This window comes from Schistocerca serialis, chromosome 8, assembly GCF_023864345.2.
Source record: "Schistocerca serialis cubense isolate TAMUIC-IGC-003099 chromosome 8, iqSchSeri2.2, whole genome shotgun sequence".
Taxonomy (NCBI): domain Eukaryota; kingdom Metazoa; phylum Arthropoda; class Insecta; order Orthoptera; family Acrididae; genus Schistocerca; species Schistocerca serialis.
In genome coordinates this window covers 611,606,239-611,623,286 of record NC_064645.1, presented here as the reverse complement: position 1 = coordinate 611,623,286, position 17,048 = coordinate 611,606,239, and the positions used below count along the sequence as shown (strand labels likewise).

The window sequence follows — 17,048 nt, the reverse complement described above, 5'->3', positions numbered from 1 at the left end:
CAGGAAATGATCCCTGGTTGAAAGAGCTGTTTATTAAACATTGTAGTGGCTTTATTAATTGATTACTGCATTCTTTCAGAAATTTTTGCCAAGATGTCATCCCAGCCACTGGATGTATTTGCTTTTAAGTTGGAAATGGTTTTCAGGATTTCCAATTCTGTAACACACCTCAGGAAGAATGAATTACTGACATTACTGGGATTTGGCACCCGTGGTTAGTCGATCACATCCTCCCTACTCATTGTACTAAACTGGTCTACCAATATTATGTTGTGAGGACATTCATCCGGCATCCATGGGACCTGTGGTAAGAATTGAAAGCACTGTGAAAACTATACACTGTGTGAAGAGTATTGTGGACCACCTGCATCCCTTCATACTTGCTGATGTCTTCCATGAAAGTGATGACATCTTACAACAGAATAACTGTCAATGTCACAAGGCTGTATTACAGTGATAGTATATACTGTCATTGATGCCGTGGCCACCAAATGTGCCTGATCTGAATCCATCTGGAATGCTATTGAGTCCAACTCTGCACCCACAAACCATTGGCTTGTAATTTATGGGAATTACATAACTTGCACATAGACATTGGGTGCCTCATGCCTCTGACACAGACCAAGGATTTGTTGAATCCATACCATTCAAAATCACTGCTGTATTGTGTTCTATAGATGAACCAGCGTGCTATTATTGTTTTGGCTAATTAATGTATATGTTGGTTATGTTTATTTCCTCTGTAGAATTTACCATTTATATGCATCACTTCAGGTTCATATATGGAACAAGCTTCTGTGTGATGTTCCTATTTTTACATAAATAATGGTTATTGAACAAACTAATTATTCCCCAATTAATGTTTGTGCCCATGCCACAGTTTGCTACAGTTTTCTGCCAGTTTTACTGATGGACACTGGACATGCAGTAATTCATTTAATAACAAATAGTCATCTTAATGGACACTTACATCATACAGGTATCACATTGTAAAAAGGTTTAGAGGAAAAGTGTGTACCTCATCTCTGTGTTGAAACTGGCAAGCAAACTCTTCCCATTCAGCTACAACACACACATAAAACCAGATTCTTTTTTGCACACCACCACTGTCTTATCTTTTAATAGGGTGAGTATTCTGCCCCATCACACAAGCTATAAAACTTAAAGGATCGTACTGAGGTACCACTGAAAACAGTAGTGACATCTGTACCAAGAAAATGATATGAACATTCATAAATTGTCCTTCACCTTCAAGGTGTGCTATATACTGATGGGTTAATAGCTGTTGAGAAAAAGACAGTTGTTAGCATGCAACCTCTGGGACTTTGCTACACCCTAGTAGTATAAGTCTTACTCAAGCATACTGGCCCTCTGTTTGGGTGTACATTTATTTTGCTAGTGGCTCATGAAACTTCTACAGATCATCCTCATGCAAGCAAAATACCTCCAGTGGTGTGGTTATCAGATATGGTGTACACGCAGTACAACAAATGAGCTATGGTGGCCGGTTCTCCCAACAAAATGTCATATACACACATCAAAACAAGTTTTGTATCATCCCAGTTCCCAGAACTCCTGAAGATAGATGTTGACTGTGGACACAGTCCCTTTGACTGTTCAGAGATGTCACTAAACCTGCCCAAAGATGTAAACAACTGTGCATGAGTATCGCTTATTAGACGAAGGGGGTCTGACAGCCGATCAGTTCCAGTCATTCCACCAGGAAGGAGGTACACGGCTCGTGTTGTCTGTAGTTCAACCATGCCTAGGCGGTCAATACCATGGTTTGGTCACATCCGCATTGTTACTTTGTGCTGGGAAGGGCTGAACAAGGGAAGTGTCCAGGCATCTCTGAGTGAACCAAAGCGATGTTGTTCGGACATGGAGGAGATACAGATAGACAGGAACTGTCGACGACATGCCTCGCTCAGGCCGCCCAAGGGCTACTACCGCAGTGGATGACTGCTACCTATGGACCATGTTGAATAATGCTTTTCGTGCAGGCACAGGACGTTGTGTTACGACTCAAACTGTGCACAATAGGCTGCATGATGTGCAACTTCATTCCCGATGTCCATGGCGAGGCCCTTCTTTGCAACCATGACACCATGCAGCGTGGTACAGATGAGCCCAGCAACATGCCGAATGCACTGCTCAGGATTAGCATCACGTTCTCTTCACCGATGAGTGTCGTATATGCCTTCAACCAGACAATCATCGCAGACGTGTTTGGATGCAACCCAGTCAGGCTGAACATCTTAGACACACTGTCCAGAGAGTGCATCAAGGTGGAGATATCCTGCTTTTTTGGGGTGGTATTAAGTGGGGCCATGTATGCTGCTGGTGGTCATGGGAGGCGCCGTAAAGGATGTACGATACGTGAATGCCATCCTCTGACCGATAGTGCAACCATATCGGCAGCATATTGCCGAGGCATTCGTCTTCCTGGACGACAATTCACGCCAGCCGTTCTGCACATCTTGTGAATGACTTCCTTCAGGATAACGACATTGCTCGACTAGAGTGGCCAGTGTGTTATCCAGACATGAACCCTATTGAACATGCCTGGAATAGATTGAAAATGGCTTTTTAGGACGACATGACCCACCGACCACTCTGAGAGCTCTATGCTCAATCGCTGTTGAGGAGTGGGGTAATCCGGACCAACAGTGCCTTTATGAACTTGTGGATAGTTTGCCACGATGAATACAGGCATGCATCAATGCAAGAGGGCATGCTACTGGGTATTAGAGGCACCGGTGTGTACAGCAGTCTGGGCCACCACCTCTAAAGGTCTCGCTGTATTGTGGTACAACATGCAATGTGTGGTTTTCATGAGCAATAAAAAGGGCAGAAATGATGTTTATATTGATCTCTATTCCAATTTTCTGTACATGTTCCGGAACCGAGGTGATGCAAAACTTTTTTTGATGTGTGTATTATTAAACAATATAATTGTAACAGAATACAAATTTATGCTGGGAACCTGTTTTGGTTAGGAACTGTGAAGGAGGTTCTTTGTATAAGAATTTTTGGAATACTTAAAAACATCAAATGATTGAGAAGCAAAATTCCTCTGATGGAGATTACAATCTCATGTTGGGTAACCAAGCTTCTAAGTGCAAAGTACCTTGATGGGTTTGTGACACAGCTACACACTAGTCTTAATTGTTTCCTGCAGACCTAATAGACACAGATAACAATCAAATGAAGAAAGAATATGAGACAGCAGGAATCATTGTCATCATCCATATGCTAAGAAATAATATAAAATGTGTTACTGAAGACATGTAAATTTGTGTTATGTTCAATTCACCAGCTCTTCCAGAATACTTTACAACGATCATTATTCACCTTAGAATATGACTGTATGACATTTAAAATGCCACTGTTTTGTCCAGATTAACATGAAGTTCAGGAAATATTTACTATATGACAGAGTGTGGATGCAGTACAAAGTATTACAACTACCCAACTTCACAAATTATTTTGCCATGACAGTGAAATGGAGGTTATGTATCCACCCAAAGACAAAAAGTGATGCTGTCAGGAACACATGTACCTAAAAGTCCAGCTGCATAAACAGACCACTGCCAAAGCCTTTGTCTTTTGGCAGATTTGCATCTCATCTTTTGTAAGAAAATGCCTTGTTTCAGAAAACCAATAAAGGTAAATCTGGTAGTACAACATGCAATACTGTGGGTCCATCATCTCTGATAAAAGGAAAATATCAAGTGGAAGGTAGTAACAGAAAGAAAAGAACACTGTTTCCCATGCTTTGTTGTTCATAATGACGATGAAGTTTTCCAACCCCTCGCTTACTACCCAATGTGATAGAAACAAAAGGGGACAGTAAAAAACCCGCACTCTTAACATGGATTATGTACTGTAGCAGAATATTAATGGCTTTGTAATGCATGTGGTGGAAATGAGATGCTTGGCACAGTGTAGATACCTGTGCCTATGCCTGCAAGAAACCCAGTTTAAAGAGTCTTGACACCTCTGTGGTACTGGATTATAGCTTCCACAGGAAGGATACTCAATGGTGTTAGAGTTAAAGGTGTAGTGGGAGTTTTAGTTAATGACAAATATTCCTATTCTCTCCTTTATTATAAGCTTATAAGCAGTTGCTGTAGCAGTGCCTGTGCCAGATAGAGCAATACATTTATGTACCTGCCCTCATAATGTAAGTTAGTAAGCAAGGCGCTTTACTGTCTGATCACATAGCTCTCCATATCGCCTCTCCTTTGTAGAGAGTTCAGTGTGCATAATGTATTTTCTGGAATACAAGCAGTTGCTGCTATGGTACATGTGCGGGATGGGGCTATACTGTTTCCTTACCTGCCCTCCTAATATAGGTTTAGTCAGCAAGGCACTCTACTGTCTAATCACATATCTCTCCACATCACCCCTCCTCTGTAGAGATTTCAGTGCATATAACAGATTTTTCCACCTCAAATCAGTCTTCTGACTGATTTAATGTGGCCTGTGGTGAATCTCTACTCTGTGGCAGCCTTTTCATTTTGGAGCTGCTCTTGCACTTTATGCCTTCGACTCTTTATTAGATGTATTCCAACCTCTGTCTTCCCTTGCAATTTTTACAATCTACAGCTCTCTCATGTACCATGGAAAATATTCCTTGATGTCTTAACACATCCTATCCCGTCTTCTTCTCAATATTTTCCGCATGCTTCCCTTCATTGATTCTGTGGAGAACCATCTCGTTTCTTATTAGTCCACCTAATTTTTAACATCCTCCTACAACACTGCATCTCAAATACTTTCAATTCTTTTCTTTTCTGATTTTCCCACAGTGTGTGATTCACTGCCTTACAATGCTGTAATTCAAATGTATATTATCAGAAATTTCTTTATCAGTTTTAGGCAAGTGTTAGATACTAGTAGACTTCTTTTGGGCAGGAATGCCCCCTGTCATGCCTTATTTTTCTTTTGTGGTTGCAGAAGTCCTTACCTCCTACTTTTTAGTCCCAAATCTTTGAATCTTTGAATCCACAGTGTGTGGTCATGAGACTCCCCATTCCATTCAACATGTCCTCCAGTTCTTCCTCACTTTCTCTGTGAATTGCAATTTCAGTAGCAAATCTTATCATTCTATCCTTTCATCTTGAATTTTAATCCCACTTCTGAATCTTTCTTTTTATTTCCTTCTCTAGTTTTCAGGTGTGTAGATTGAACAGTACTGGCAAAAGACTAAAATCCTTCCTTATACCATTTCTAATATGAACACTTCATTATTGGTCGTGTATTTTTATTTTTTCCTCTTGATTCCTGTGCATGCTATATATCAACCAGTATTCCCTATAGCTTGCATCCATTTTCCTGAGAATTTTGATCACCATGCAGCATTTTGCATTGTTAAACACATTTTAGGCCACCAAGTCCTGTGAATGTGTTTTGATTTTTCATAAGCAAGAAGAGGTATTTTAAAAACTCAGAAGTCTCACAACAGATATACTTTGAAAAGGTTTGGGTTGGAAACCTCTAAATATCCTTGGTATGGTTTTTTCGTGTATCTCTCCTGTGGAAGATATATGCAGCTGTTACTGCATCCCCCATACACAGTCCATTCACAGTAATGTGACCACAGCTTGTGTTCATTGTTGGCACGTAACAAGTACTTACAGATGGCACATGGCAACACTAGCAGCGCAGTGTATATAAATCATGTTTGGGGGATGCGGAAAACAGTGCAGTCGTTGTGGTGTGGAAATGGAGTGATGTATATGACAGTTGTTTATCTTCCCTTTCTCGCTTTTTGAAAAAAACTGGAGGCCTATGCAGTGATGTGCAAACATATCTGGTGCCCGGGATATGACACTTTATTGGTGGTCCCCCCATCACTACCCCCCGCTCGTCTCGGTGCTCAGGGTACAACACTACATTTTCTTGGTGCCCCCATCAAATTTACTCTAATAATACTATAATTTCTGAAAAATTTTGCTTGATGTGTAGAGCATTTGGCACCCCTCTGCAAGTGGCGTCCAGAGCTTGATAGACTCCTTCTGCCGCCGCCCCCCCCCCCCTCCCCCATATGCCACTGGTCCTATGTATTAACATATCAGGGACAGTTTTGTTAATGGGACACTGAGTTATTTCACATTTGCATTATTAAGCTAAAGGAACATACTATTGGCATAAGAATACTGTACTCGCATAGGTTTCTGATAATAAATAAAACATGGAAAATTACATTTTTCTTGAATGGTTATTTAATACTGTGACAACAGCTGCCATTTACATGGACGTTCCTGTTCATTCTGTCTTATATACATTTGATTCAGCCCAACCACAGGTAAATCATACGGTATCGAAGGCTCAACAATTGCCAAACCACACGTGTTGTTTATCAAGTAACTTTTATCCACTACACAGATTTTTATTTAGGCAGGACCACCTTTAAACTGGGTCAGGGCATGAATGAGCATGGAAGAACTGTCCACCTTGGGCACACCAAGAACCCACACGCTCTACTGCAGGACTCAAGGGACCTGACTGCTTGCTACAACACTCAAACTATCTGACTGATTCTGGTTTACTTGAACTCCAGATGTGGGAGACATCATTCCATCCCGACAACCCTATTCCCTCTCCCCAACCCTCTGTCCTGAACTGTCACAATGCTTACCATCTCTGAATCTCTGGCCTACTCTCTGCGACACCTCCCTCTTTATGTTCATCTGTACTTGCCCTTGCTGCAGGGGAATCCCTCTCATTCTTGGGTCCGAGAGCCCTGTCCTTCCTTTTAATCTTCCCCAACCTTCCACTCTCCTCCCCAAGAAAAGAATTATTAAATCTGAAAGCTGCGAAGTGTCTCTCTGTTACTATTTTGTGTGTCTGTCAGCAGTACCGCACATTTCACCTCCTGAAGGTCTGTGATTGGTAGCAATAGCTTTTCAGAATTCTCCATCAAATTTTTATTTGATACACTCATATTCATTAATTAAAGACATGCCCCCATTTCTTTAAGAATCAAACTCCCAAACATGAAACATCATACCACCCAAACTGTGTGTCAAACAATGATATAATTTGCAGGGGCAGTCAGTGGTATACATGGATTATGTGTGCAAAATGTGTTACAAATAGAATTAACAGTAAAGAAGTAATAAATTAAAACATTGTGCCAGATGCTGAATTTTTACTGCATGAACAGCAAAAATGTAATAAGTGTTAAACAATTTCATTTTTGGGGGGTGTCGGTGAGAAAAGGTTTTGTAGAGATTTGAAATTTCATGTGAAGTGTGTTGGAAGTCACTAAGTTCTCTTTTTCTCAAATACAGGTTGAATATATTCTAGGTAATCTGTGCACTGTCAGTTATGCTGACTCAAGACATACACACAGTCTCTAACTGTAATACTTGATTTAATTCCCTGTTGCTTCATAACCTGGGTTGAGAGTAACTGAATCTCCTTTCCCGTCTTCCCTTTCTTTCCCCTCTCTCCTCCCCGATGAAGGAACATTTGTTCCGAAAGCTAGGAACGTAAATTTTCGGTTCTGTTTTATGTGTATCTATCGGCTGTACTGAGCTGAGGAAAGTACTGGCCAGCCCCTCTATCTCTTTGTTAAAACTTATGTATATGCGGACGAGACGGTCATCGGATCGAATGCCAGACTCAGCCTGCAAAGAGCAACCAATCAACTCGAGAAGTGGGCGCAGGAGAACAAAATGGAAATTGAGACGGGAAAAACTGTAAAGATGAAATTCTGCAGTGGAGATCGGGAAGCTGTGGAGGACAGAATATACCTTGGTACGGAATCTCTTATGATCAATAGCTTCAAATATCTGGGACTGACTCTATAAACCACTGCCAGATCATTCTGAATACATGTAAAATCATGATCAGCAGCTGCCAGAAAAGCCATGTTTGACATCAGGGCAATATCCAGACTGTCACTGAAAACAGCCATGGAATTGTTTGCCGCAAAAATAGTTCCCATCGCAATCTATGGAATAGATATCATTTGGGAAAAGTTGAGTCTAAAAATCCTAAGGACTCTGGAAGCAGTTAAATCACGCTTCTTGAAAGCCGCCCTAGGTGTTTCAAAACACAGAGTCGAGGCTAGTATATGAACTCGCCAGGAAACCCTTTTTCATAGAGGAACTGCGTATGAGGCTCACATCTACCGACAACTCGAATAAACTCCTACATGAAAGAGAGAAGAAAAGAAGGGAAATTCGGCTGACTTTTATGCAACAGAAGCCATGACAAACAGATCCTGGACCAACACAAAACAAGAACTCTGACACCTGGTGAATTCAATAGCAGTGCATGGATACCACCACAAAATATATAAGAACAAGATTTTCCACGACCGCGGCAGCAACTGTGTGTGTGAATTGTGCGACCAACCCTGTGACTGTCACGTGACCAGCCGTAAAAAATGAATAAAATTACTAGTAGAACTCTGTGAATAATAAACAATGGGAACACTGTGATATCATGAAGCTATGTAATTTGTGTAACTTATGCATAACTTGTGCTCATTTATTCTAATAATTGTATCAAACCTCTAACATAATACTATAGTTCTTATAACTGTATAAAATACTGAAAATCAAATTTTTGTTGTTTCTGGAAGCCATAGATAGGCAATCTGCAACTGAGACTGTGCCCTGGATTAGCTATTTGGCCGTACAGCTCCCACATGCACATCACTCACCGTATGCTCCCAGTAAGTTACTTTGTAATGTTTTCTGCTTATGCAGTTAGGAATACTGAAAAAGACACATATATAGGAAACAGTATTGTCCTTGTTTCATTGAAATTTTCTGCAGTTGTAGAAACTCATGTTTACTAAACAATATTTCTTCTGATATTATCGAGCATTATATTTTTTATCTGTTTTTGAGGTGGATGGTTTGTATTATCATGTCTGTTGTAGGTGCAGTAGAACTGAAACTACTGAAAAGCTTTTTGATGGAGAAAAATCATAATTTCAGTTTATTTCAGTAATGAATGTTGCTGCCTCTTGTTCTTCATACATTTCAGAAAATTTCCTTAATAGAGCTCATGTGTCAAAAATGACCTCAGCTCTCACTTGCATGCTTTTCTTGCTGATTTGACTGAATTGCACTATAAAATGATGGGCCTCACAGTCATTTACATACCAACTGAAGGATCTGATATTGACGTGGAGACAGCCAGCAAGGATAAAGAACTAATTAAGAGGTTAGAAGGTAAGAGTTATGAGTAATTTAATAAAATACTGTTGTGTAATTAATTGAGAGATACATTAAAGCACAGCTGAAAGTCACAATGCATACACAAATAATAGATTGCATTTATAATTTTGATGATACCTGCAAAGAACAGGAAGTTGATAAATTGCTTTCCAGGTGAAACTGTGCATAGTTGTTGGGAACATTAAAGGGTAAATGTTGCTACAACAGATGTGTCATATTTTGATTATAATATGTGCTATTTTGATTATAATATGTGCTGTTATTTAATTTTAAGGCAGATTTCAAAATTAGGTAATTGTGTCTCATACAGGTATCAGAAAGGGAAAAACTTCTTTACACTTGATGAATGTAACTTTTCACATGCTTAGGTAATGTCTGGAAGAGATTCTTTATGTATAGGATTCTCTATGTACAGGATTCTCTATGTATAGGATTGTTCATAAATACCTCCATTGTTCCAAATGGTTCAAATGGCTCTGAGGACTATTGGACTTAACTTCTGAGGTCATCAGTCCCCTAGAACTTAGAACTACTTAAACCTAACTAACCTAAGGACATCACACACATTCATGCCTGAGGCAGGATTCAAACCTGCGACCGTAGCAGTCACGCGGTTCCAGACTGTAGCGCATAGAACCGCTCGGCCACCCTGGCCGGCCCAGTGTTCCATAAGACAACTGTGTGATAACTACAAGACATGCAGAAAATAACACAGATCAATATAGGCAGAACATCTTGTGATGCAGCAAATGTTAGGGCCAAATTATGCGGCAGTGGAGGCAGGATATGGAGTTTAAGTCAGGTTACCATGCGGGGGGCACTGAAGATGAAAAGTGTCATGCTGGAAAGCACATCAGATCCAATGCTGAGGCAGTTTGGCATCGAGGTAATCACAAATGTCTGAAAGAAAGTGTGATGGAGCACAGGCTTTGTGCAAAATGAAGTCTCCATTGTCTTTCTGTAATCGTGGCATAGCTCACTGCTGCAGCGTGTCCAGGTACTAAAAATCATTCACAGCAAAAGACATTACTCTTATAAGAATCAAGAATGTGTTCCGCAATCTCATTGGAAGTTCTGTGCCCAATCAAGCATGTTATGACGTTTCACCTCTCCACACACTGAAAACTAAAGTCGGTGAAAAACTGTCTACCTCCAGTAGCTACTGCAAATCATTGCAAAAGTCAGAACAACCTCACTTTCCTGAGTAGTGAGCTCACGTATCAACTTTGGTTGGTGTGGTTTTGTACACAGACGTTTGTGTAGGATGCACCATCAGTTGACTGTGGTATCTGCATTTCTCTGCTCACACATGTCATCAATTTCTTTGGGCTCCTGATAGATTATTACCACACAAGCTCCACCTTCTCTGCTATCAGTCTTGGCTGGCCTGTTTTCTTTGCACCACCTAAGCATCCAGTCTCATGGAATGTGTTGTGCCACCCATGGATTGTTTTGTGTGTCAGAGCTTTTATCTGATATTTGGTACAAAACCGTCATTTTATCATCAAAATTGACGCAAATTTAGTGAATTCAAGGACATAAAATGCACGTCTCTCCCTATTATACACTATTTTCTGACATGTCTACTCCCTAGTGCTGTGCTCTGCAGCTACACTGCACTGCATATTACAAAATGAAATTGGGAGACATACTCCATCCACTGATATTTGTCATTTTTCTGCATGTCTTGTTGTTCTCACACAGTTGTTTTCTACTACTGTGGATGTCCATGTGAATAACCTTGTATTTATTAAACCTAGCGCAAATCAAATGGGGCTTGCTTGTTATGATATTTCTTGATGGAAAGTTCAATTTAAAAGGTAGCTGCAGCTTTTTACCATATTCCAGTTTGCTAACTTCCAAAAAGCTTACAGCATGGCAAGTTTGTTGTCTGTCAGGAAAGTTGTCTCCAAAGTCAAACTACAGTATGATGTATCTAGTAGTAGTAGAGATCGGCAGAAACAAAAGATCACAGAAAGGAAGGAAAAAACTGCTAGCTTTTCATTCAAGAAGTTGTTTCAAACTTATATATTGTTTCTGCCAGTAAAGGAATCTTTTGTTATGACCAGAGTGAACCATATTTTCAATACTTTTTATTTGTGTCTATCTTTGCTGCCATTTACAATTTTGTTCTATCTGTGGGTGTAGTTCCTTAGTTATCTGCATCCCATATTACTAAATTATGTAATTATCTTGTTACTGCAGAAATATTAGAAGTGAGTTTAGTTACATAGGACATAGCTGTCATTGTAATGAGACACTGATCTGATGACTACTATTTCTGTCCTACAGGTGTGGTCATGCACTGGAGCCGGCAGATACGTGTTGCCTTGGGTGACCAAAACCAAGTTTCTCCAACAGAGCAACTGTGCCCAAAAGATGAATTCCAGTTCTGGATATATCGATGTAAGAACTCAATTATATTTACAGTTTACTAAATTTGATTAAGGAAAATGTTAGATAAGGAAGTCTGTGACCCAACGGTGAAAATTATGGCTTTCCACCAGAGATACTTAAGAAATTAAACTATGTTGGAAATTTTAAAATTAAAGATTATTTATTCAGTAACTCTCATAGAAATTGAAGAAAGGAAACATTAGCATAGGAGAACATAACTTTCAAACACCAAGGGGTTGGGGTTGGGGTGGGGTTTGGGGGGGGGGGGGGGCAGGTGGCACTATAGGTATGGAGCAGATAAAGATGAAAGTTAACAGAAGTGAACAAGAGATAGTAGCAGGTGTAACATTAATGACAAAGGACATATAACATGCCACTGAATACGCATCTCTGCCTTAGAGGACAGTTCTTATATACATTGGTTTCTATAAATTGTTGAATATCAGCAAATAATAACAACTCAAAAAGTTTTATCACACTTACATTCCAACTTAGAAAATACCAGATGTACACGAAAGACCCCTGGGAGGGGTCCTGGGGTCATGCGGCACGTTTGCCGGCTCTTGCCTCTGCGTCTGCCGATTGTCGCTAAGCGTTGTTCTCAGACACCAGTGCTTTGCGCATTCCCCCTACATGGTGCAACTGAGTGTACTGGTGTTTTCTTCAGAGTTTTTTTGTCAAGTTTAATCACTTCAAATATTGTTGCTGGACATCATTATTGCAAATGCGCAAGGCTTTCACTGCCCGTATATCCCTGGTCCCGGTCCTCAGACAGAAACATCGTGCGCATGTCTTTTATACTGTGCGATTGAGTGTTTGGGTGTTTTGTTTTGAGTTTCCATTCAGTATGGTACACATGAAGACAGGGTTCGGCTAGTCATTTCCATTTCGACAGCTGAAATTTGCCAAGTGTTTGCTGCAGCATTGACTGGTGGATGTGGTGGCGGTGGCCGGTGGCTGTGCTGTGTGATCCATGGACCCCTCCTGAGCATCTTTCGTGAGACATCCTACATTTGAAAGTGGATGTGAATCAGTTTAAGAGACATAAGTGGCACCAGTGTGGGGTGTGATTGTGTCAAACAGCAATACACCACATAGAGTGATGGGTGATGCTGTTATAAGTGGTCTGTTATGTCCTTGGGAAATGAAATCATTTACCCAGTGATCTCATTGGTGGCAAGAGATACATAACAGGCAATAACAACGTGCTGTGGCTGTAAATGCTTTTGCATTTAAGCAACAAATTGACATAGTTACTTACACAGTATTGTTTCTTCAGTTACAAAATACATCATTTGAACTCTTGTTGTTGCATTAATATTTTTTTATTGTTTCTGGCTCTCCTGCAATTACTCATAGCTGCTCATTTGTGTGTTGTTGGGTGCCCCATTTTCCTCTTTTTGAATAGTGAACACAGTAATTTCAGTGTCTGATGAATACAGCCTTTATTCTTTCATGCTTTTTTCTCTTTGATGATTTTAAAAATATTTTAAGAAGTTTAATTGATTCTGGAATATAATTCTTTTTCAGACAAAAATCTTCTTGGATTGGACTACCAGCTTCAAAACAAAAATGTAAAGCATACTATAGAGATATTAATGACCTCTCAATGTACTTACATCAGTCAGTTCATGTCAGTGATGGGGGAAATAACGGTAATTTTCTTTGTTCTATTATTTTATTGTGGAGACAGATTTATCATAGGGAAACTAGCTCTGAAGAAAAGTAAACAGTTTAAATAAAATTGTATAACTTTTACAACAGATTAGTTGTTATTATAACAAAAAAATCTAATAGAAATTTTACTGATTTACCTTGTTACATTTATTAGAACATGTTTCATACTTATTTATTGTAGCCTTATGATACTTTTGGGGTGTGCACCGCCTCCTCCACTACAACTGGCTGCAATAACTAACCTAGCCACGTGTTGTCAAACATTTCTATTTTAGTTAGAAATAACCATGATTTTAGTTTACCATAGTGAAAGTGACAAGACTCTCTTGGTAATATTACACATGACAGTGTGGAGATCAGTGCACTAAAATAAGATATTAGTAAAAAATGTTCTCTCTATGATCTTAAATTATTCAGCATAATGGTTGCCTGTCCATAGAGAGACACACTACTTTGAATTCATGTCAGTGTAAATTTTGTCCTCTTACAAACAAAGGATTGGGGTGTGAAATATGATGAGGAATGTGCAAACAAACCAGAAATTTCAATATTTGTGTGTTATACTTAGAAGCACTGAAATATCAGATTAATATTGTTCTATATGGAACCTCTAGCTAATTAGCTTTAGGTAGGTTGCTTGGATTAGATTACTGCACCCACATTAACATACACTGCGCAACACTGCACATTTTTATTGCAATTATTCAGAACCCTACAAGATTTTATCATTAATTTATCTACTGTGTCTTCAGTGCTGTTATTCCTCATGTAATAACAAACGCAATAAGACTGTTACAATGGCTCATCAAAGGAAAAAAGCAAAAGCTTATTCATGCACATTTTAATTTATCACCTTTGCAGAGAAAATATTTGGCAACGTGACATTAAATATATTATGATTTTTCCTTGCCATGTGGCCTACTGTTTCAGATTCTGACAAAACTTTGATTTTTTTGTAGGTAATTCCACAAATTCTTAGCTCTAATCATACAGTATTTAACCTTTAGGAGCCCTATAAGTCAACACCTTCGAAATTTATGAGTAGAACGCAAAAGTTTTCGTACTTTTTGAGGTGATGACTTTCACAGAATAGTTAAGCTACATCCTGAGAGTTGGTACTACTCTATTCCAATGGTTTGGGTGGTATAAGGTCCAGGGGCAGATGTGGACTCTGACCACAATCTATTGGTTATGAACTGTAGATTAAAACTGAAGAAACTGCAAAAAGGTGGGAATTTATGGAGATGGGACCTGGATAAACTGAAAGAACCAGAGGTTGTAGAGAGTTTCAAGGAGAGCGTAAGGGAACAATTGACAGGAATGGGGGAAAGAAATACAGTAGAAGAAGAATGGATAGCTTTGAGCGATGAAATAGTGAAGGCAGCAGAGGATCAAGTATGTAAAAAGACGAGGGCTAGTAGAAATCCTTGGGTAACAGAAGAGATACTAAATTTAATTGATGAAAGGAGAAAATACAAAAATGCAGTAAATGAAGCTGGCAAAAAGGAATACAAACATCTCAAAAATGAGATCGACAGGAAGTGCAAAATGGCTAAGCAGGGATGGCTAGAGGACAAATGTAATGATGTAGAGGCTTATCTCACGAGGGGTAAGATAGATACTGCCTGCAGGAAAATTAAAGAGACCTTTGGAGAAAAAGGAACCACTTGCATGAATATCAAGAGCTCAGATGGAAACCCAGTTCTAAGCAAAGAGGGGAAAGCAGAAAGGTGGAAGAAGTATATAGAGGGTCTATATAAGGGCGATGTACTTGAGGGCAATATAATGGAAATGGAAGAGGATGTAGATGAAGATGAAATGGGAGATATGATACTGTGTGAAGAGTTTGACAGAGCACTGAAAGACCTGAGTCGAAACAAGGCCCCAGGAGTAGACAACATTCCATTAGAACTACTGACGGCTTTGGGAGAGCCATTCCTGACAAAACTCTACCATCTGGTGAGCAAGATGTATGAAACAGGCGAAATACCCTCAGACTTCAAGAAGAATATAATAATTCCAATCCCAAAGAAAGCAGGAGTTGACAGATGTGAGAATTACCGAACTATCAGTTTAATAAGCCACAGCTGCAAAATACTAACACGAATTCTTTACAGATGAATGGAAAAACTAGTAGAAGCCGACCTCGGGGAAGATCAGTTTGGATTCCGTAGAAATACTGGAACACGTGAGACAATACTGCCACTGCGACTTATCTTAGAAGAAAGATTAAGGAAAGGCAAACCTACGTTTCTAGCATTTGTAGACTTAGAGAAAAAGCTTTTGACAATGTTGACTGGAATACTCTCTTTCAAATTCTAAAGGTGGCAGGGGTAAAATACAGGGAGCGAAAGGCTATTTACAATTTGTACAGAAACCAGATGGCAGTTATAAGACTCGAGGGCCATGAAAGGGAAGCAGTGGTTGGGAAGGGAGTGAGACAGGGTTGTAGCCTCTTCCCGATGTTATTCAATCTGTATATTGAGCAAGCAGTAAAGGAAACAAAAGAAAAATTCGGAGTAGGTATTAAAATCCAGGGAGAAGAAATAAAAACTTTGAGGTTCGCTGATGACATTGTAATTCTGTCAGAGACAGCAAAGGACTTGGAAGAGCAGTTGAACGGAATGGATGGTGTCTTGAAGGGAGGATATAAGATGAACATCAACAAAAGCAAAACGAGGATAATGGAATGTAGTCAAATTAAGTCGGGTGATGTTGAGGGTATTAGATTAGGAAATGAGGCACTTAAAGTATTTGGGGAGCAAAATAACTGATGATGGTCAAAGTAGAGAGGATATAAAATGTAGACTGGCAGTGGCAAGGAAAGCGTTTCTGAAGAAGAGAAATTTGTTAACATCGAGTATAGATTTAAGTGTCAGGAAGTCATTTCTGAAAGTATTTGTATGGAGTGTAGCCATGTATGGAAGTGAAACATGGACGGTAAATAGTTTGGACAAGAAGAGAATAGAAGCTTTCGAAATGTGGTGCTACAGCAGAATGCTGAAGATTAGATGGGTAGATCACATAACTAATGAGGAGGTACTGAATAGGATTGGGCAGAAGAGGAGTTTATGGCACAACTTGACCAGAAGAAGGGATCGGTTGGTAGGACATGTTCTGAGGCATCAAGGGATCACCAATTTAGTATTGGAGGGCAGCGTGGAGGGTAAAAATCGTAGGGGGAGACCAAGAGATGAATACACTAAGCAGATTCAGAAGGATGTAGGTTGCAGTAGGTACTGGGAGATGAAGAAGCTTGCACAGGATAGAGTAGCATGGAGAGCTGCATCAAACCAGTCTCAGGACTGAAGACCACAACAACAACAACAACCTTTCTGCCATCTTCAAGATCATTTCATCGGTAACCAATGGTTTCCATTTCCACTTGCACTTCACCAGACCAACAACATCTTTACTGGCTGCTTTCAGGGTCTCTCTGAACTGGTTCCACTGTTCGTATATGCCCTCTCTCTTTCCTCTAATTTTCCACTTGTCTCGGAACTCTTCTTCAAGCTTTTTGGTTATTCCTTCTTCCTTTAGAGCACCCGAGTTAAATTTCTCTCTCGCTTTACCTACCAACATTCTTTTCAATCTAACCTGCACATCTGCTACAACCATGTTGTGGTCAGAGTTAATATCTACTCCTGGATAAGCCTTGGAATTTCTCATGCATGTCCAGAATCTACTCTGTATTAGTTTGTAACCGATCTGGTTTCTGCTATTATCTATATTCAATGTCTATGTTTACCATCTTCTTTTATGATGTTC

General features: G+C 39.7%; 1 protein-coding gene across 1 annotated transcript in view; it reads left to right on the top strand.

Moving 5' to 3' along the window:
* The window catches only part of LOC126417162 (dynein axonemal heavy chain 2), a 959,377-nt gene that overhangs the window by 53,177 nt on the left and 889,152 nt on the right, over positions 1-17,048 (top strand). Inside the window, 4 exon segments of the mRNA XM_050085060.1 lie at positions 4,067-4,077; positions 9,055-9,200; positions 11,499-11,612; positions 13,134-13,258. Of these exon segments, the coding sequence (XP_049941017.1) occupies positions 4,067-4,077; positions 9,055-9,200; positions 11,499-11,612; positions 13,134-13,258 (396 nt within the window).